The following is a 15,988-nucleotide window of genomic DNA, read 5'->3' as shown; positions in this document are numbered from 1 at the left end:
TGTATCTTTCATCACAATCACCTCGTGGACTCGTAGTGGTCCTGAGAAATCCGGTCCCGGAATTATTTGGATATGGGCATTCCGTATAGATTTCTTTTCGTGTCCCTGAAACAGTGATGTCCCGAGACTTATCGACTATATTTATTTCCGGTCCTGCCAACCGAGGAATATTCGCATTCAAGAGTTCTTGATTGAGTATTGTTCAATGTTCATGAGATTCTCTAAGTAAGAAGCATCTGAGGCTTCCTCTATTCGAGGTCCCTATTGGCTAAATCCGAAGCATTTATAACCGACCAAAAGTTCATGAGAATTTGACGAAGTATATATGACTCCTTGTTGGGCTTGATGGACCGGATGGGCCCACAGACCCAGTCTTGGGCTTGTATGGGTTGTGGGAGTAATAATTTTCCTAACAAGTTAGAAGAATTTCCTTCAACCTAATCGATTAAACTGACATCTTCTATTTATTAAATTAACAGAGCATTTGATTTACAAACACATTTTTAAAAAATTCATGTAAAAATCATTTGTTCTAAAGAGAGATGTCAACTTAATAAATTAGGTTAGAAAAACTTAATTCATCCAACCTAGTTTGGAAAAAGAAAATTGAACAACCTACAATTATACAATTATATATGGCTTTGCAACATTTTTCTTTTATTTTGTAATTATTTATGCACCAATCGAATTTGAAAACGTAATTTCATTCATCGCAGCATACAAAGTCCAAGATCAGTTTGTGGTCAGAGTTAGAGTCTGATAATTAATAAAGTTTATGTCCACTATTTCTCATAACAAAATTTTACTTCAGATTGTTGTGCAAGAGAAAAATTCTTTAAACTCAGACTATTAAATTAATTTATGTCCAAAATGAATATATAATTTCCATGTACAGTTTTAAAAATGCATGTAAAAACATACCAATCAAATAAAAAATGTAAGTAAAAATCACGTACATTTTGGAATAGGCTAAGTTGGAAGACATTCTTCCAACCAAGTTTGAGATAAAACTTTATCCATGTCAAAATCTGAGTGGGTAAATGACTTTGATAATGGAGACATGCTTTTCATATATATATATATATATATATATATATATATTTCCAATGGCCCGTACCATATATCCCAAAGAAGTATGAGAAAATGAGAAATTGTGATTTAACTAAAATCATAATCACTTCTTAAAGATACTAAATAATCTCTCTAGGTAAGGAAGTACCAATAAAGAAAATAACAAAGGGAAAGAAAGAAGAGAAAGAAGGAAATATAGCATGTGCACTATTAACTTATAGTGTAGTGTATAGGCAGGAATAATAATTTATCTTCATTTATATTTCATTATATAACAAAAAAAAAAAAAAAACTAATTACATGTGATTACAATTAGCATACCCCTAACCCCCTCCCCCCCTCTCTCACTCTCATGATTCTCTCCACATGTATACCAGTAATCAATATTTATGAAGCTGCAAAAAAAGCAGCTTCTGTTTTTATTTTTTTTATTTTTTTATGAAGGGAAACTTTTATAGAACCAAACACCAAAAAACACACACACCAGTACACTGGTTCAAACTACACAGAGGGCAAGAGAGCAACAGACCACTCTCACAGCCCTACAACTGAAACTGAAGCAGAATAAATTCTGCAGAACTATCTCACACAGCTCAACAGCTAAACAAGATACAACCAAACAAAACAGAGCCGAGTACACCAACAACCAGAACAACTACACAAACAGAATCTATTGAAAAACTTTGTAAAGATTCCACAAGCTTGCAAGTTGAAGATTCTCCTTAGACTTCTTGTAAGGTCCTTTACTCATGATTCGAGCACAAACATCCCATTTAATTTTTTTTCCACAATATGCTCCTCAGAACTAAGGCTGTTCCCATGTATTATGTCATTCCATAGGTGGTAGATAGCAGCACCTAAGCATAGAATGCATAGACTAGCCTTCAGGCAATCTGACCTTAATTCCTTCATGCTCCAATTTTCAATATCATCCCAAGAGTACCTCTGCTGCCTCACCAAACAGAGAGCCATCAATTCCTTCCATATGCAATTGCTGAAGCCACATTGGAAGAATAGGTGCTCTCTATTCTCAATCCTTCCCCGGCAAAATGAGCATAAGCAATCCCCCAGAAAACCCCATACACACATCCTTTCCTTAGTAATCAAAGCATCTCTGAAAACAAGCCACAAAAGGAAGGAATGTCGAGGTATAGCCACCGGGTTCCACACCATTTTTCACCAATTCACTGGAGGCACCTTTATCCGTATTGCATCCCAAGTTTCTGAGCATACAAGAGCAGCTTCTGTTTGTGGCCAAAAGAACCAAGTAACAGTGAAAACGAATATCAAAGAAGCATGTTGGAAAGCAGAAATGAGGTCACAAGCAGGGGAAACATCAAGTTGTCGGTGTATCGACCTGCAATGTATGAGTGAAGCTATTGCTTAAAATAATGGAGAAATGATTAGTAGAGTAGCTTCTGACTCCCACTATAGGGTCAGCTTTTTTCTATAGCTACTAAAATAGAAAATCTTGTAACTGAGAAATGAAAGAAAATTCCTATCTCTTCTGAGCTTTTTTCAAGTAATATAAGCTGATTATTCATTCACATCATTGTGTAATTTGTGTGTGCTGTTGGTTGTGGCTGAGCATAGGTGCTAGAGACTCTAGGGCCATCACGAAAAGCAGAAAGTTTGACAGTAAATTCTGCCCCATTGATGTTGGTATTAGAGCATAACAAGGCTCACAATGGCTGGTGATATAGCCCCAAGAGATACAAGATAGGGTGGCTCGGCTGCCTAATTGTGTTATCATGTTTTCCATCAAGTTTTCTAAAAGGTACCAGCATGGCATCTAATGAAATCTGAAACACTAACCAGAAAGCATCATAAAAGCGTCATTCAAAGGGAATGAGTTATTAGACTTCGAAATAACGAGGGAAACAATAATGTATCAAAATTTGCCATGAGCACCTAGGGGAAGCTACTCTAAACAGAAGGATTTATATATAATACCCTTATTTGAGTGAGTGAGATTCTAATATGAGAACGCCAATTCGTTCATCAACAATTTTCTTTAGTGCCATACTAGAAGACAGTTATTAGCATGAGTTTACTTTAGAATGAATTATCTAGCAGATGATTTTTATAGTGCACGTCCTACCAGTTGATATGTCAAACGGAATAGAATTATAGAATTCAGCAAGCAGCTAGAAGCTTGACATGTTAGACATAGGTTTCCGACTTTCATATCATTGCCAAATAACGTTTTCATTTTATTTGTATAATCTCCTAAAATGATCCATGCAGCCCCAATTGCAATTTAGTGGGGTGATTAAAGGTTAAATGAGTTGAGTAAAGACGTGTCGTGCTGCACAAATTAGAAAACTGACTTGTTTTATGTAACAATATAAATAAGTCTAAGTCCCTTACCACTTTGTGCAGATGTTGCTGTGGGGAGTGCTGAAAGTTTGGTAGCTGCAATTCCATAAAATCCAGAAGAAATCAATAAAAAAGTGGGAAGGATTCATCCAAAAAAAAAGTGGGAGGGAGAAAAAGGGGAAGTGGGGGTGCAGTAAAAAGTGGAAGCAAAACTTTGTAAGCAAAAATAGATTCCATTGAAAAATGAAGATATAACATTTGAGACATACTTTTATTGCGGGTAGAAGCAGGTACATAAGATTTAGAGGGCCAAGGAGCTGCAATGTTATCACTAAGATCGCAAACGAAGCTGACCCTGAAGTTCTATCATATGTTGCATATGAAGACAAGCTTGGTAAAAGGTAGCCAGACTCTAAAGAAAAGACGGATGAAATAAAGTTAACTTTTCAGAATTCTCACTGAAGAATAAAGAACGGAATTTCCAGAAACATTTTAAATGTAACAATTACTATCAACAGCTACATTTTGTAGTGTCTGGCATGGTATAATTAGTTATAGTAAACAAATAATTTTTCTTATAAATAAAATTTAGGATTAAGTACTCCTAGTACTTAACTCCATTCAAAGTTTCAGCATGATTTAAAAAACATTTTTTTCTTTTTTGTAGGGTAGTAGGGGCGACATGCAATTCCATGCTCATATTAATTAACAGAAGATTCCAATGTAGCAGAAGCTAAAGGTAGCTAGGCCAGGAAACTTTTCTCACCTTTGGCTTTCAAAGAGAACTATTTCTTATGTAGAAGCCAATCTTATGAGGTAATCAAAGTAAGTAAAAGACTCACATCCTAGAAGATCAAGAGACACTAAAAGCAAACCTACACAAAGAAGTCAAATAAAGGCCTCTCCTACAAATCTTGAGATACAAGCAATATAATCACATGGAACATCAAACTAAAACCTCCAAGATCATGATGTTTAAATAGCTAGAAAACAGCATTTTCAAAATAAGTGCATTACCTTGTGATCCCACTGGCATATCCCATTAGTAGATTCCACCAGCATCAACAACGAATCACACACACACACACACACACACACAAAAAAAAAAAAATACTTGTTAGAATCATTTCTTTCTACCAGGCTGAGATAGGAATGCTTTTGCTCATTTAAATGGTATATAGTACAACTGACCTTAAAGAGAGAAATCCTTGAGGTTTATATGACAAAGATTATAAACAAGTAGGAAACATTAGCTTCCTGCAACCTTGTGCCAATTGATGCAGCACAATTTTCAAGGCTTGCAAGTTGGTGAGGAAGCTCTGCTGTTGCAATTGAGACACGTACGTAACTCTCCATGGCTTTGCAGCAAGCTGTCTCGTCATTTATCACATTTCCACATTCTTTCATAATGTTTTGTCATGTTGGGAAAAACCAATAGACATACTGAACCAAGTAATAAAACAAAATTGAAGATCAGCAAGTCAGAGGTAGAATTTAGTAATCCTAATTGATTCTTCTAGATCATAATGAAAAAACATATCAATACGAGGTCTTTGTCAGAGCCTAGACAAATTTTCAAGACATACATGTTCTTTCTTTTACTTTTTATTTATTATTTTCATGCTAACCTTTATTTACATTGCAATTTGAAAGTCTTCTAAGAACATTATTTGCTGAAGAAGGATCAAGTTTACTGGACAGCCACCAGACGACAATATTTTTGCAATCATCCATCCTTGTTGAGTGTTCAAGTGAGACAGGGCACCCATCCATATTTGACATACCATTTAGGCCAATCTTTCTAGCAGCATCTAGTATAGCATTTTGGCAAACTTGGTCACAACACTCATTGACAGGATCAATCCTTCCACAAAGGACCATAAGTCTTGAATAGTCCAGAGTGCGCTCAAACTCATCAACATCCATAACAGGGCAAGAGAATTATGTGAGGTTCTCTGGTTGAAAGGAATAGATCTTCTAGAGATTTCATTTGGCCCTTGACTCTCTAGGATCTTCTCAACGTCTGAGAGGCAGTGCTTAGCATGATTCTTGTTCAGAGCAAGTCTCTTGGAGTACTTAATGGACTGCCCAATAATAATCACTATTGTTGCATCAAATTGAAAACAACATGCTACATTGGCTCAAAATGGTGCAAAAGAAGCCCAGCAATCGGTTGCTTTCATGCTTATCACACTTTCAGATGAAATATTTAAGAGTCCTGGAAAATAATTAGCAGCATCCAATTAAGCATTTTGATAGAAGAGCTATGAAAGTATTTTCAATTAAAAAAATGAAATGGTTCAAATTTACGTAGAATAAGAAGGTATCACTTAGTTATAAATGGGACCATGAACTTTAATTGGTGATCAGACGTCAGTTCTACCTTTTGTAGTTGTGTATTTGTGTTTTTATTATGTGGTAGAAAACCCTACGATGGATCATAGCATTGCTTCAGTTTTATAGAGACATCATTCATTCAATTTTTCACATTAATATTCAGGATTGCTTCCATATTCTAGCATATTGCAAAAATCCCTCAATGATTCTCACACCCATTTCATGAATTGATGATTTTCTATGAATGCCTCTCTGACCATCAAAAACCAAAATATAGAATCAAAGTTTTCCAATGAAAATAGTAAAAAGGTAAAATCAATCCACGAACAGAGAGAGTTGATGTTAGACTCCAGTAACTATAACAATAAAAAGAATCTGTCTAAATCTGCATACATTTGACAATGAGAAAACAGAGAATTAATTATGCAAAAAAGTTATTGAGGTTTTTTTTTTTTTTTTAATGAAAATTTGGGATTGGAGTGACGTCCTTGGTCTATCATAAGTGTTTTACCCAATACGGGATACTATCAAATTTCAAATGGAAACAATACTGGAAATTTGATACAGGAATGCCATTGCAGTGAAAGATAGGAAACAATACTGGAAATTTTGAGAGCTTCGGGCAAATCTGATTTCATATGCTACAGTTAGTTCTGCATATGAAATCAATATTATATATCGAAATCCTGCAAAAAGTAAAATGAAGATGAACAACAAGAAGAAGAAAATTACTGTCAAATTGGTGACTTAAAAACCTGAAGAATAATTAGCGCATTAGGCCACTAATCCCTTTCAGACGAATAGTAGCCGGAAAAAACACCAGTCGAAAAGTTTGAGACGTGAGCAATGTTTGGCCAATCCTCTCCTGTTCCTTGTTCACATCTTTTCTCCAAGCAAGGACACTGCACAATACTCAAATGACGTAAAGAGGTGAGGCGGCGCATACCTTCAGGCAGTGATATTAAATTGGGACACTTCCAGATCTGAAGATGCTGGAGTGAAGTGAGGTCGCCTATCCACTCCGGTAAAGAGTTCAGCGTGGGGCAGTTATTTATGGAAAGCTCTTGCAAAGTGGTAACATGTCTAAGCTCCCTTGGGAGAGACACCAAGTTTGGAACATCTTTTATAAATAGATAACGAAGTGTTGTAGATCCAAGCCATTGTGTGCCCTCTTCATTCTCATTACTGATAAGTTCCCTACACTTACAAATCACCAGACGTTCAAGCGCGGAGAGATGTTGAAAGAGTGGAGACATGAATATTCGTAGTTTACAACACTTCCAAATTTCCAGACTCTCAAGAGAAGTGAGGTTTTGCAGCCACTCCTCTGGCAGAGATTCAAGTTGCTCTAATCTCTTAAGAGTAAGAAACTTCAATTTGGAGAGATCCGAAAAGGGAGAGGAAGAGGAGTGTGCTGTTTCGCTCCCTTGTGCCACTACTGGCATTAGAGACAACATAGGACACTTACTAATCTTTAAATAAGAAAGGCACGGAAATGATGGAAATAATGGAAGATGATGATGATGTGGCTCATGCTCTGTTGTTGCTGCTTCCCTCATCCTCCACCATCCCCTCAACTTAGGCAAATCCTCAAGTACGAGACTTTCAAGAGATAAAGAGGACACGTCAGTGCCATCATTGCTTATGTACTCCAGCGCACTTAAGTTCCAAAGAGTAAGATTCTTGAGAGAAGGTAATCGGTCCAATGGAAATAATGGAAGATGATGATGTGGCTCATGCTCTGTTGTTGCTGCTTCCCTCATCCTCCACCATCCCCTCAACTTAGGCAAATTATAAAGCCAGAGACTTTCAAGAGATAAAGAGGACACGTCACTGCCATCATTGCTTATGTACTCCAGCGCACTTAAGTTTCGAAGAATAAGATTCTTGAGAGAAGGTAATCGGTCCAATGGAGGGATATGTTGGCACCATTTACAATTGAATATATAAATATCAACCAAATTCGAGAGCGAGGACACCCAGCCCGATAACCTCAAACCTGCATACCCATTTATAAATAATATTTTCAAATTTAAGTGTGGCTGAAGGTTTTGCAACAGCTGTTCATCATTTTCTATTGCCTTATCACTATCATCATCATCATAAAAATATGGGCCCCACTGTAATTTCAACATTCGAAAGTATTGCTTCCTCTCCAAGTTTGCAGCCTTGGCTTCCAAGGGAGAAGATCTCAAGTGCTTTAAACCAATGATATGTAAGTCTCCTCTCAACTCATCTAAACTTTTCAGATCGGCTAGCCCACCCTTTCGCTTTGGAATACGACTTCCCTCCTTCCCCAAAGTGTATTGCGACAGTGTTTGGAGAGCGGTCAACTTTCCCAATCCATGCGGCATATGAGTCAATCTCTCACAATCCTTAAGGACAAGATGCCTAAGGTTGATCAAGTTTGTAATGTCTTCTGGCAATTCTTTAAGCCCAGTACAATACTCAAGTCTTAGTGTTTGCAAATTTAGCAACTTAGTTATAGAAGCGGGGAGTAGTTCTATACCATAATTGTAAGAAAGATCAAGAAATCTTAGGTGCTTTAACTTGCCAATGGAATTCGGCACTTTTTTAATCTTTGAGCTACTCAAATTCAAGGCACGCAAGCATTTAAAACTTGAAATAAGTGTGTCATATGTTGACTTATTCCCCTGGAGAGTTGTCCTATAGCCTAGACCTGGAATATGTAGAAAAAGCGATCTCATTTTGTGGGCCTTGAGCAAGGGAGGTGGAATATCCCTTAATGAATATAAGGAATCAAATGCCACATGGATATTTCTTTCAACTACTTTTTCTGCATTTGAATTTGAAATTATGCACTCGTCCCCTGCTACTGATTGTGCAAGATCATGAATAAGGTCATGCATTTTGCATCTTTTTATATCACCATATTCATCTCTTCGTATGTCTTGGAAGAAAGACCTCCAAAGCAAATCCGTAAAATACTCACGACCAACATCTTCAAGACATCTGGTTCTATCTGACCAATGAATAAAGCCTTGAGCTGTCCATAGCTGAATCAACACCTCCACTTCAATTTCATGATCTTTTGGAAACAACGAACAAAAAGCAAAACATTGTTTCAATTGTGACGGGAGATGATCATAACTCAACTTAAGTATTGGGATAATACTATTGGCTTCATGATTTATTTTGTAAAGTTCAAAGTTTTTAAAGTGCAGCCAATCAGCTTCTGAGTTTTTGAAGTATAATAGACTACCTATGCTCCTTATAGCAAGAGGAACTTGTGCACACTTTTTAATAATTTCCCTTCCGATTTCTACTAACTTTGGATTCTTTGCCTCTTCCCCGTCTTTAAAAGCCATTTTCTTAAATAAATCCCAAGAATTGCTTTCAGATAAACCTCCTAGAAGATACGATGGCACCGTGCCTGTAATCTCTGCAACTTTTGTGCTACGTGTAGTAATCAAAACTTTGCTTCCCCTCAGACCACCCAATAACAGTGTTTCCAACCTCAACCATGTATCACGATTCTCGTTCCATACATCATCTAAAACAAGTAAATATCGTTTTCCATCAATTTTTGCTCGAAGTTGACGTTGCAACCAATCCATCGGTCTCCTTTCAATCGCACATTCTACGATCTTTTGAACAACAATTTCCACATCAAAAGGATCAGAGACGCACACCCACACTCTTAGCTCAAAATGTTTTTTGACTTCCTCGTTGTTGTACACATATTGAGCAAGCGTGGTCTTGCCTAGTCCACCTATCCCAACTATGGGAATGATGGAAACGTTCTCTTGCACATCGGAATCCAATAACAACTCTTTAACGGCCTTCCTTTCATCCTCTCTCCCAATGACTTCTTTATCACGTACAAAAGAGTGTGTATCTTCTCTCTTCATATGCTCAAACTGTGTCCCTATAAGATGCTCAGTGAAGCCAAATTTGATTTGATCAACTGCCATGTTATCAAGTCTCTCCCTAACTGCCTTGATCCTATGACCCATTTTAATGCCATATTTAAGCTGGTTCCATTTGGAAAAAAATACGTGTACCTGTAATACCCTCAAATATTTAGTATGGTCCATTTCGAAAAGTTGAACATTTTTTAGGATGTGTGTGGAATGAACGAAAATATGAAGGTCATGATTGACAATGCTTGTACTTGTTGTGCTTTCATTTACAACCACACATTCGAAATTTCGAATCCGATTATTGTGATAGTTTTAGAATTCCCCTTCGGCCCTACCGTTGGAGATTTTTCATGGATAGTTGGATTTAACATTATAACGGACATATTGTTGTTGTGGATTTATTCTTTGGAAATGTTGTTGAGGTATTTTAAACAATGTAATGATGGTTAATAACGACGTTCAATTTCGTAAATATTTGGATTTATTCTTTTGTTGAGGCTGTAGATATATTTGTAAGAGACTTCCCAATAAAATGTGACCATATGCCACATAATATTTAGTGTAGTTTAATTAATCACAAATTTAGAGTCTTCAGTATTTTATTCCAAATAACAAATTATCTGTGAAACCAAAATTAGAATGGACAGAAATTTCCTACAAATCGATTTGTAGGAAATTTTCTACAACCCACATGTAAGAGTGACATGTGTCTTTTAAGCATGTGATAAACGCATATTTTTTTATTAATGCTATTAAAAAAAAATGAGAAGCTTATGATATTAAAACAATATGTATTTATCATATGTTAAGGGACACCTATCAATCTTAGATATAGTTTAATTTGTATGAAATTTCTTACAAACCGATTTATAAGAAAATTTCGTCCAATTATAATTGATTTTATTATGAATCTTATTCCTTGATGGGATGAATAAAGAATAATGATTCAATGGCACCTAAATATACAACTTTTCACCACCTTGCCTATGTGGCAAGGTGGTCCCCCACTATTTTTTGAGTTTTTTTATTTTTTTAAAATAAATTAAGAGTAATGATTCACTACCACCTAAATATACAACTTTTCACCACCTTGCCTACTTGGCAAGGTGGTCCCTCACCTTAATTTATTTTTAAAAAATAAAAAAACTCAAAAAGTAGTGGGGGACCACCTTGCCACATAGGCAATGTGGTGAAAAGTTGTATCTTTGGGTGGCATTGAATCATTACTCATAAATTAAAGTGGAGGACCACCTTGCCACATAGACAAGGTGGTGGAAAGTTGTATATTTAGGTGATAGTAAATCATTACTCATGAATAAATACGGTAATTAAGGGTGTACAAGCAGTTGCGGTTAATAGTTATTGCCTCTAACCGCCAACCGCAACCGCCTTAGACGGTTAATGGTTATTGAAACCCATAACCGCAACGCATAACCGTTTTTTATAAATAAACATTTTGGTCCTATTTAAATAATAAGAAGGCCTAAAAATGTAACAAAGCTCAAGAATATTATTATTATTGTTATTATTTATGAATAAATATCAATTTCATTAAACTCGATCAAATCAAAAATTCTATATCAAACACACCAAAATGATGTCATTTTGTTTATATATAAAGGTATGCGGTTAGTGGTTATTAACCGCCTCCACTTACTGCTATCCTCTCTACCTTAGGTAGTTAAAGATTATTATGCAGTTAATAATCACCCACTTATATACCCCTAGAGGTAATATTCTAATTTTCTAATTGAGGATTCCTCGCCCAACTATAAATAAGAGTATATGTGTACCATGTCTAAGGCATCAGTAGACCTATGTAAGATTCCTCTTTCTCCCTAGAGGTATCGTAACATAGCAACATCAATTTTTATGCCCTCTTTCTTCGTTTGTGTTTTCTGTGGGTATGTGCGACAATTTTTCCTGTCTGATTAAGGCTGGAGATTGATTTTGCCTTCACGGTATCATCACATACACTGACAATTCTAAGACATATTTATTTTTGACTAAAGACTTCTACTTTAACTGAGGTGTCTCGGCTTTGCCTGATTTTTGAAGCCTAAATGAGGTGTTGTTGGGTTATTGTATGACCTAGGATTGTAAATAAATCAGTCTGTTTGATAACTCAATAATTTAAACTCAACTCATAACTGTAGAAATCCGCTCGATTATTAAGTGACACCTCTCTTTCGTACTTTTCATTATTAATTAAAAAAGGCGTATAAAAATCCATCACACCTCCTTAAAAAAAAAAGTTAAAAAAATAAAAATAAATAAATCACGCAGTATATTAGTGGACGTGACACAATCACACATAAAATATTGCATAAATTTATAAATCACGGAAAATTTTACTATTATAGGACGGCCTTAATTTTAGTTTAATCCATATAAATTAAAAAAGGTTAAAATTTTTATTCCCATTGGTGTAGTTTAAAATGGAAAGTATAAAGGAAAAAAAATAGCAAGAAGAAAACTTGGATGTGATTATCAAAGAATTAATATAGGTAGTTAGCAGGAATCTCTCTTGGTATAATACCTATTATATTTCAATACAAATTATTAAACCCATATAATTCTGAACTTTTGGAAAAAAAACATATAGCAATATATATATATATATATATATATATATATATATATATATATATATATATATATATATATATATATATTATGAATTCAAAATAAAAATAAAAAAATCCTTCACCCAACATTTAATACAATCAAATAAATACCCTCACCTCAGGTTCAATGCTTAATCTATTGTTTGGTGTTTTGAAGGGGTTTATGTTTCTTTTATGCATAACAATCAAATAAATTCTTGCATTTATTTTATTTTCAAAAGCAAAAAAACACTTCCAAAAAATGACTAAAAATTCGAATAAATCATACAAACAAACAAAAGATCACATAAAACATTCATATGAATTAAAACATAAGATCCTTAATTTTAGTTTAATCCATATAAATTAAAATATGTTAAAATCTTTTTTCTCATAGGAGTAATGTAAAATGAAAAAAAGTATAACGAAAAAAAAAAAAAAAAAAAAAAAAAAGCAAGAAAAGCCTAGACTCTGATTATCTAAGCGTTAATAGAAAATCAACAAGAATCTCTAACATTGTTGGTGTGATATCTATTATATTTCAATACAAATAAATTCATATAATTATGAACATTCAAAAAAATACAAGGCAAAATAAAATAAAATAAAAAATTTGAATACAAATTAAAACAAATTATTTCACTCAATATTTAATGCAATCAAGTAAATCCAATCACATCAAGTTCAATACTTAATTATCTCTCTAATGCTTTGAAAGAGTTTATGTTCCTTTTCTACCCAATAATCAAATAAAAAATATTGTTGACTTTCAAAAGCAGAAAAATGACTTTCAAAAAATGCCTGAAATTTCAAAGGTCAAGAAGAAAGGATTATCTGGGGGGGACAAAAATTAGCTACAAACCAGTTTATCGTCAAAGGCTACAAACCAGTTTAATAAACTGATAAGTGTCCTAAAATATATGAGAGACACATATGACTTTTAATAGACTTTAACGGTGTTAACTTTCCGTTTGTTTTTGTTTTTTTTTTTTTTTAAAACCTTTCTTCTTCTAACCTAATCTCTCAAATAAACCTGACGTTTAATTCTTCTAACCTCCTTTTTCTTCAATTTTTTTTTCCCCTTTTTTTTTTTTTTTTTTTTTTAATGTTCTCTTTCTATTTAATTGACTTTCACGTGATGAGCAAGAGATTAGTTGTGAATGATTTTTTTTTCCAAGTTTTTTTTTCTTTTCCATGTGTTTGACTGTCTCGTGATGAGTAGGGTTTTTTTTTTTTTTTTTTTTTTCCTCTGAACTGCATCTCCTAAGAGACAAACACAAGTTGAAACCAAGCATATGACTAGACTGCATCTTCCCCAGATGACGCTGACATGGTGGATAAAAATTGTTTCAAAAAATGGGTACAACATATTATTTCGAAACTGTTTCGTAAAAAAAAAATGACAAAAATTGTTCCGTTTAGGACAAAAAATTGGAAGAAAAAAAATAGGAAAAAAATAGAACTTGCTGGACTATATATTCTAACTAGAAAAAAAAAATAAAAAAATAAAAAAAAAATCCCTCACAAACCTGCTGTGAAGAAAAAATTTAGAAATAAAAAATAAAAAATTCTCATACAACTAAACTTGCTCATCACGTAAAAGCCAATTAATTGTAAAGAGAACATGTAAAAAAAAAAATACAAAGAAGAAAGGTTAGAAAAAAAAATAGAAGAAAGTGGAAGAAAAAAAATGAATAAGATGGGGATTAGAAGAATTAAATATCAGGTTTATTTGAGAGATTAGGTTGGGAGAAGAAAGGTTAATAATAATAATAATAAAATAATAAATAAATATACGAAAAGTTAACACTGTTAAAATCTATTAAAAGTAACATGTCTCTCTCGTATGTTTTAAGATATTTGTCAACTTATTAAACCGATTTGTAACTTTTGGCCACAAAACCGATTTATAGCTAATTGTTGTCCTTATCTTAGGGTTGAATTCTTAGGCCAATAGATTCTGTTTTTGTCACTTTTGGACATTGGAGAGAGAGAGAGAGAGAGACGTAATATTAAACATATTAAATACATTTTAAACCATAAAGCATATATATTTACTCAAAATGGACACTGTCGAAATTCTAATTAATTCTCTTGCGAATGTATGATTTTCACTTAAGTTTAGACATTTATCACTATTTCACAATTTGAAACACCTTAAAATGCTATTTGTCTCAATTTAAGCTACTCTTTAAAGATTTAGATTATATATATATATATATATATATATGATTGGCTCTGGCCTGTGTTGTGATAAATATTTGTATGCAGACTGTGATAAATATGTGTTACACACGCTATCATGTATGCATGGACCTTTATGAATTTACCTGTTTTGCCTTGATCTTATTCCGTGTCATCACTTGTCGGCGTAGAAGTTCGGTGGAATAGTCATCCAGCAAGTCGTCGGCTTCGTACATGGCGTCCTTGAGCTTCCCAAGCCAATCTTTGACCAGATGGCTCTTGGCCTGTTGCTCCTCCGCATCCAAAAGCACCGCTTGGATAGTGGAAACCGTGTTCCGGAGCTTTTGAAGCTCATCTTTGAAACCCCAGAGCAGTCCAATCTGTTGGCCAGCAAGAGAGGCCGAACTCGTAATGATATTCGCAGCAGTGTCGAAGAGAACTGCCTCCGCCATTTGTTGTCGGTGAATCGAGTGATGCCGAAACCCGCTGTTGAAGTAGTGATGAGAGTCGTTGGGAGCGTAGAATTATAAGGAAGATGTGTTTGCTGTAAAGCAGATGGACAAGGCAATGGGCACTGCTTAAAGAAAGTCCAATGAATGAGGCCATGTGCGTTTGTCTCAAGAAAAGGACAGGTTAGCTGAAGTTTTAATGATGAATTGAAGTTTCATCAGCCATTCAATCCGACTCAATTGACCAAACATGAATGTGCTAACAACTTCCTTTCACCTTCTTGGAAGATCACTTTATATAAATAAATTTGAAAAAGAACATTATTATTATTAGTAGTATTGTTAACAATATACTACAAGTAATGCATATATTTGAAAAATAACATAATTGTTTTGTATAGTTCAATATATATTTAACATTAACATATTATATTCAAAAAAAAGTTGGAAAATGCATCTATGGTCATTTGATCGTTTTGTGAGTCCAATGACGATCTTTTTTCTTCTTTTTTTTCCATGCCATGGAGCGTAGGAGGAGGTTGATCAGTTGTACATGCATGGAGACGTAGATGCTGTAAATGTTGTTATTTATAATATTTTTAATTGCATTCACAAAATGTGAATACCATTTTTAAATATTTATATCTTTGCATTTGTATAATGTTTTTTACTAACCACATATGTGCGGTTATTGTGGTTATTATCCGTTATCCGCATGCATTTTGAGCCTATTTTAATCTTTTAGACAATCTTTGAATCTCTAGTAGGACATATTTTAAACGATTTTAAAAATAATAGTAATGAACTATACGAAACAGATCTTAAAATTATGAACATCTACATATATTTGCACAACACTGCCACTAGGAGATATAAACATATATTTGAACTATAAACATATATCAAACACAAAATAATAGTTTTGGACAAAAAGATACACATTACACAATTTGGGAGTTTTTGAGATATGAAAGAATCAGAGATGAGAGGCGAGTGGAAGAAGATGGTGGCCGGCTTTGGGCTCTGGCGGCATCACGGTGAACTAGTGAAGTTAATGAGTGAATTGTGAAAAAAAAAAAAAAAAAAAAAAAAGGAACTCAAAACAATGTAAACATAATTTATACTTAATCTACAAATA

The 15,988-nt window shown here is 34.2% G+C and overlaps 2 protein-coding genes across 3 annotated transcripts in view; both read right to left on the bottom strand.

Moving 5' to 3' along the window:
* Positions 1-1,448: 1,448 nt before the first annotated feature.
* LOC133860697 (putative disease resistance protein RGA1) lies at positions 1,449-14,930 on the bottom strand. 2 transcript variants are annotated; one of them, XM_062296272.1, is made up of 8 exons: positions 14,548-14,930; positions 6,483-9,752; positions 5,019-5,608; positions 4,582-4,833; positions 4,408-4,419; positions 3,660-3,802; positions 3,442-3,486; positions 1,449-2,428 (listed from the first exon to the last, which is right to left on the bottom strand). In XM_062296272.1, exons 1-2 carry the CDS (start codon positions 14,851-14,853, stop codon positions 6,510-6,512), a joined length of 3,549 nt encoding a protein of 1,182 aa, XP_062152256.1. In that variant the 5' UTR covers positions 14,854-14,930; the 3' UTR covers positions 1,449-2,428; positions 3,442-3,486; positions 3,660-3,802; positions 4,408-4,419; positions 4,582-4,833; positions 5,019-5,608; positions 6,483-6,509. The 2 variants fall into 2 exon arrangements, 1 of the variants encoding a protein (XP_062152256.1); XR_009898906.1 differs by lacking the exons at positions 6,483-9,752; positions 14,548-14,930 and adding an exon at positions 6,329-6,347.
* LOC133860700 (putative disease resistance protein RGA4) overlaps positions 6,368-15,988 on the bottom strand; it is a 28,162-nt gene continuing 18,541 nt past the window's right edge. Inside the window, exon 3 of the mRNA XM_062296279.1 lies at positions 6,368-6,380. The gene's annotated coding sequence lies outside the window, so the exon portion shown is untranslated. The remainder of the gene's footprint in view (positions 6,381-15,988) is intronic.

Source organism: Alnus glutinosa, chromosome 2 (assembly GCF_958979055.1).
Source record: "Alnus glutinosa chromosome 2, dhAlnGlut1.1, whole genome shotgun sequence".
Taxonomy (NCBI): Eukaryota; Viridiplantae; Streptophyta; class Magnoliopsida; order Fagales; family Betulaceae; genus Alnus; species Alnus glutinosa.
The sequence above is the reverse complement of the archived record's forward strand: the minus strand, read 5'-3'. Positions and strand labels throughout refer to the sequence as shown.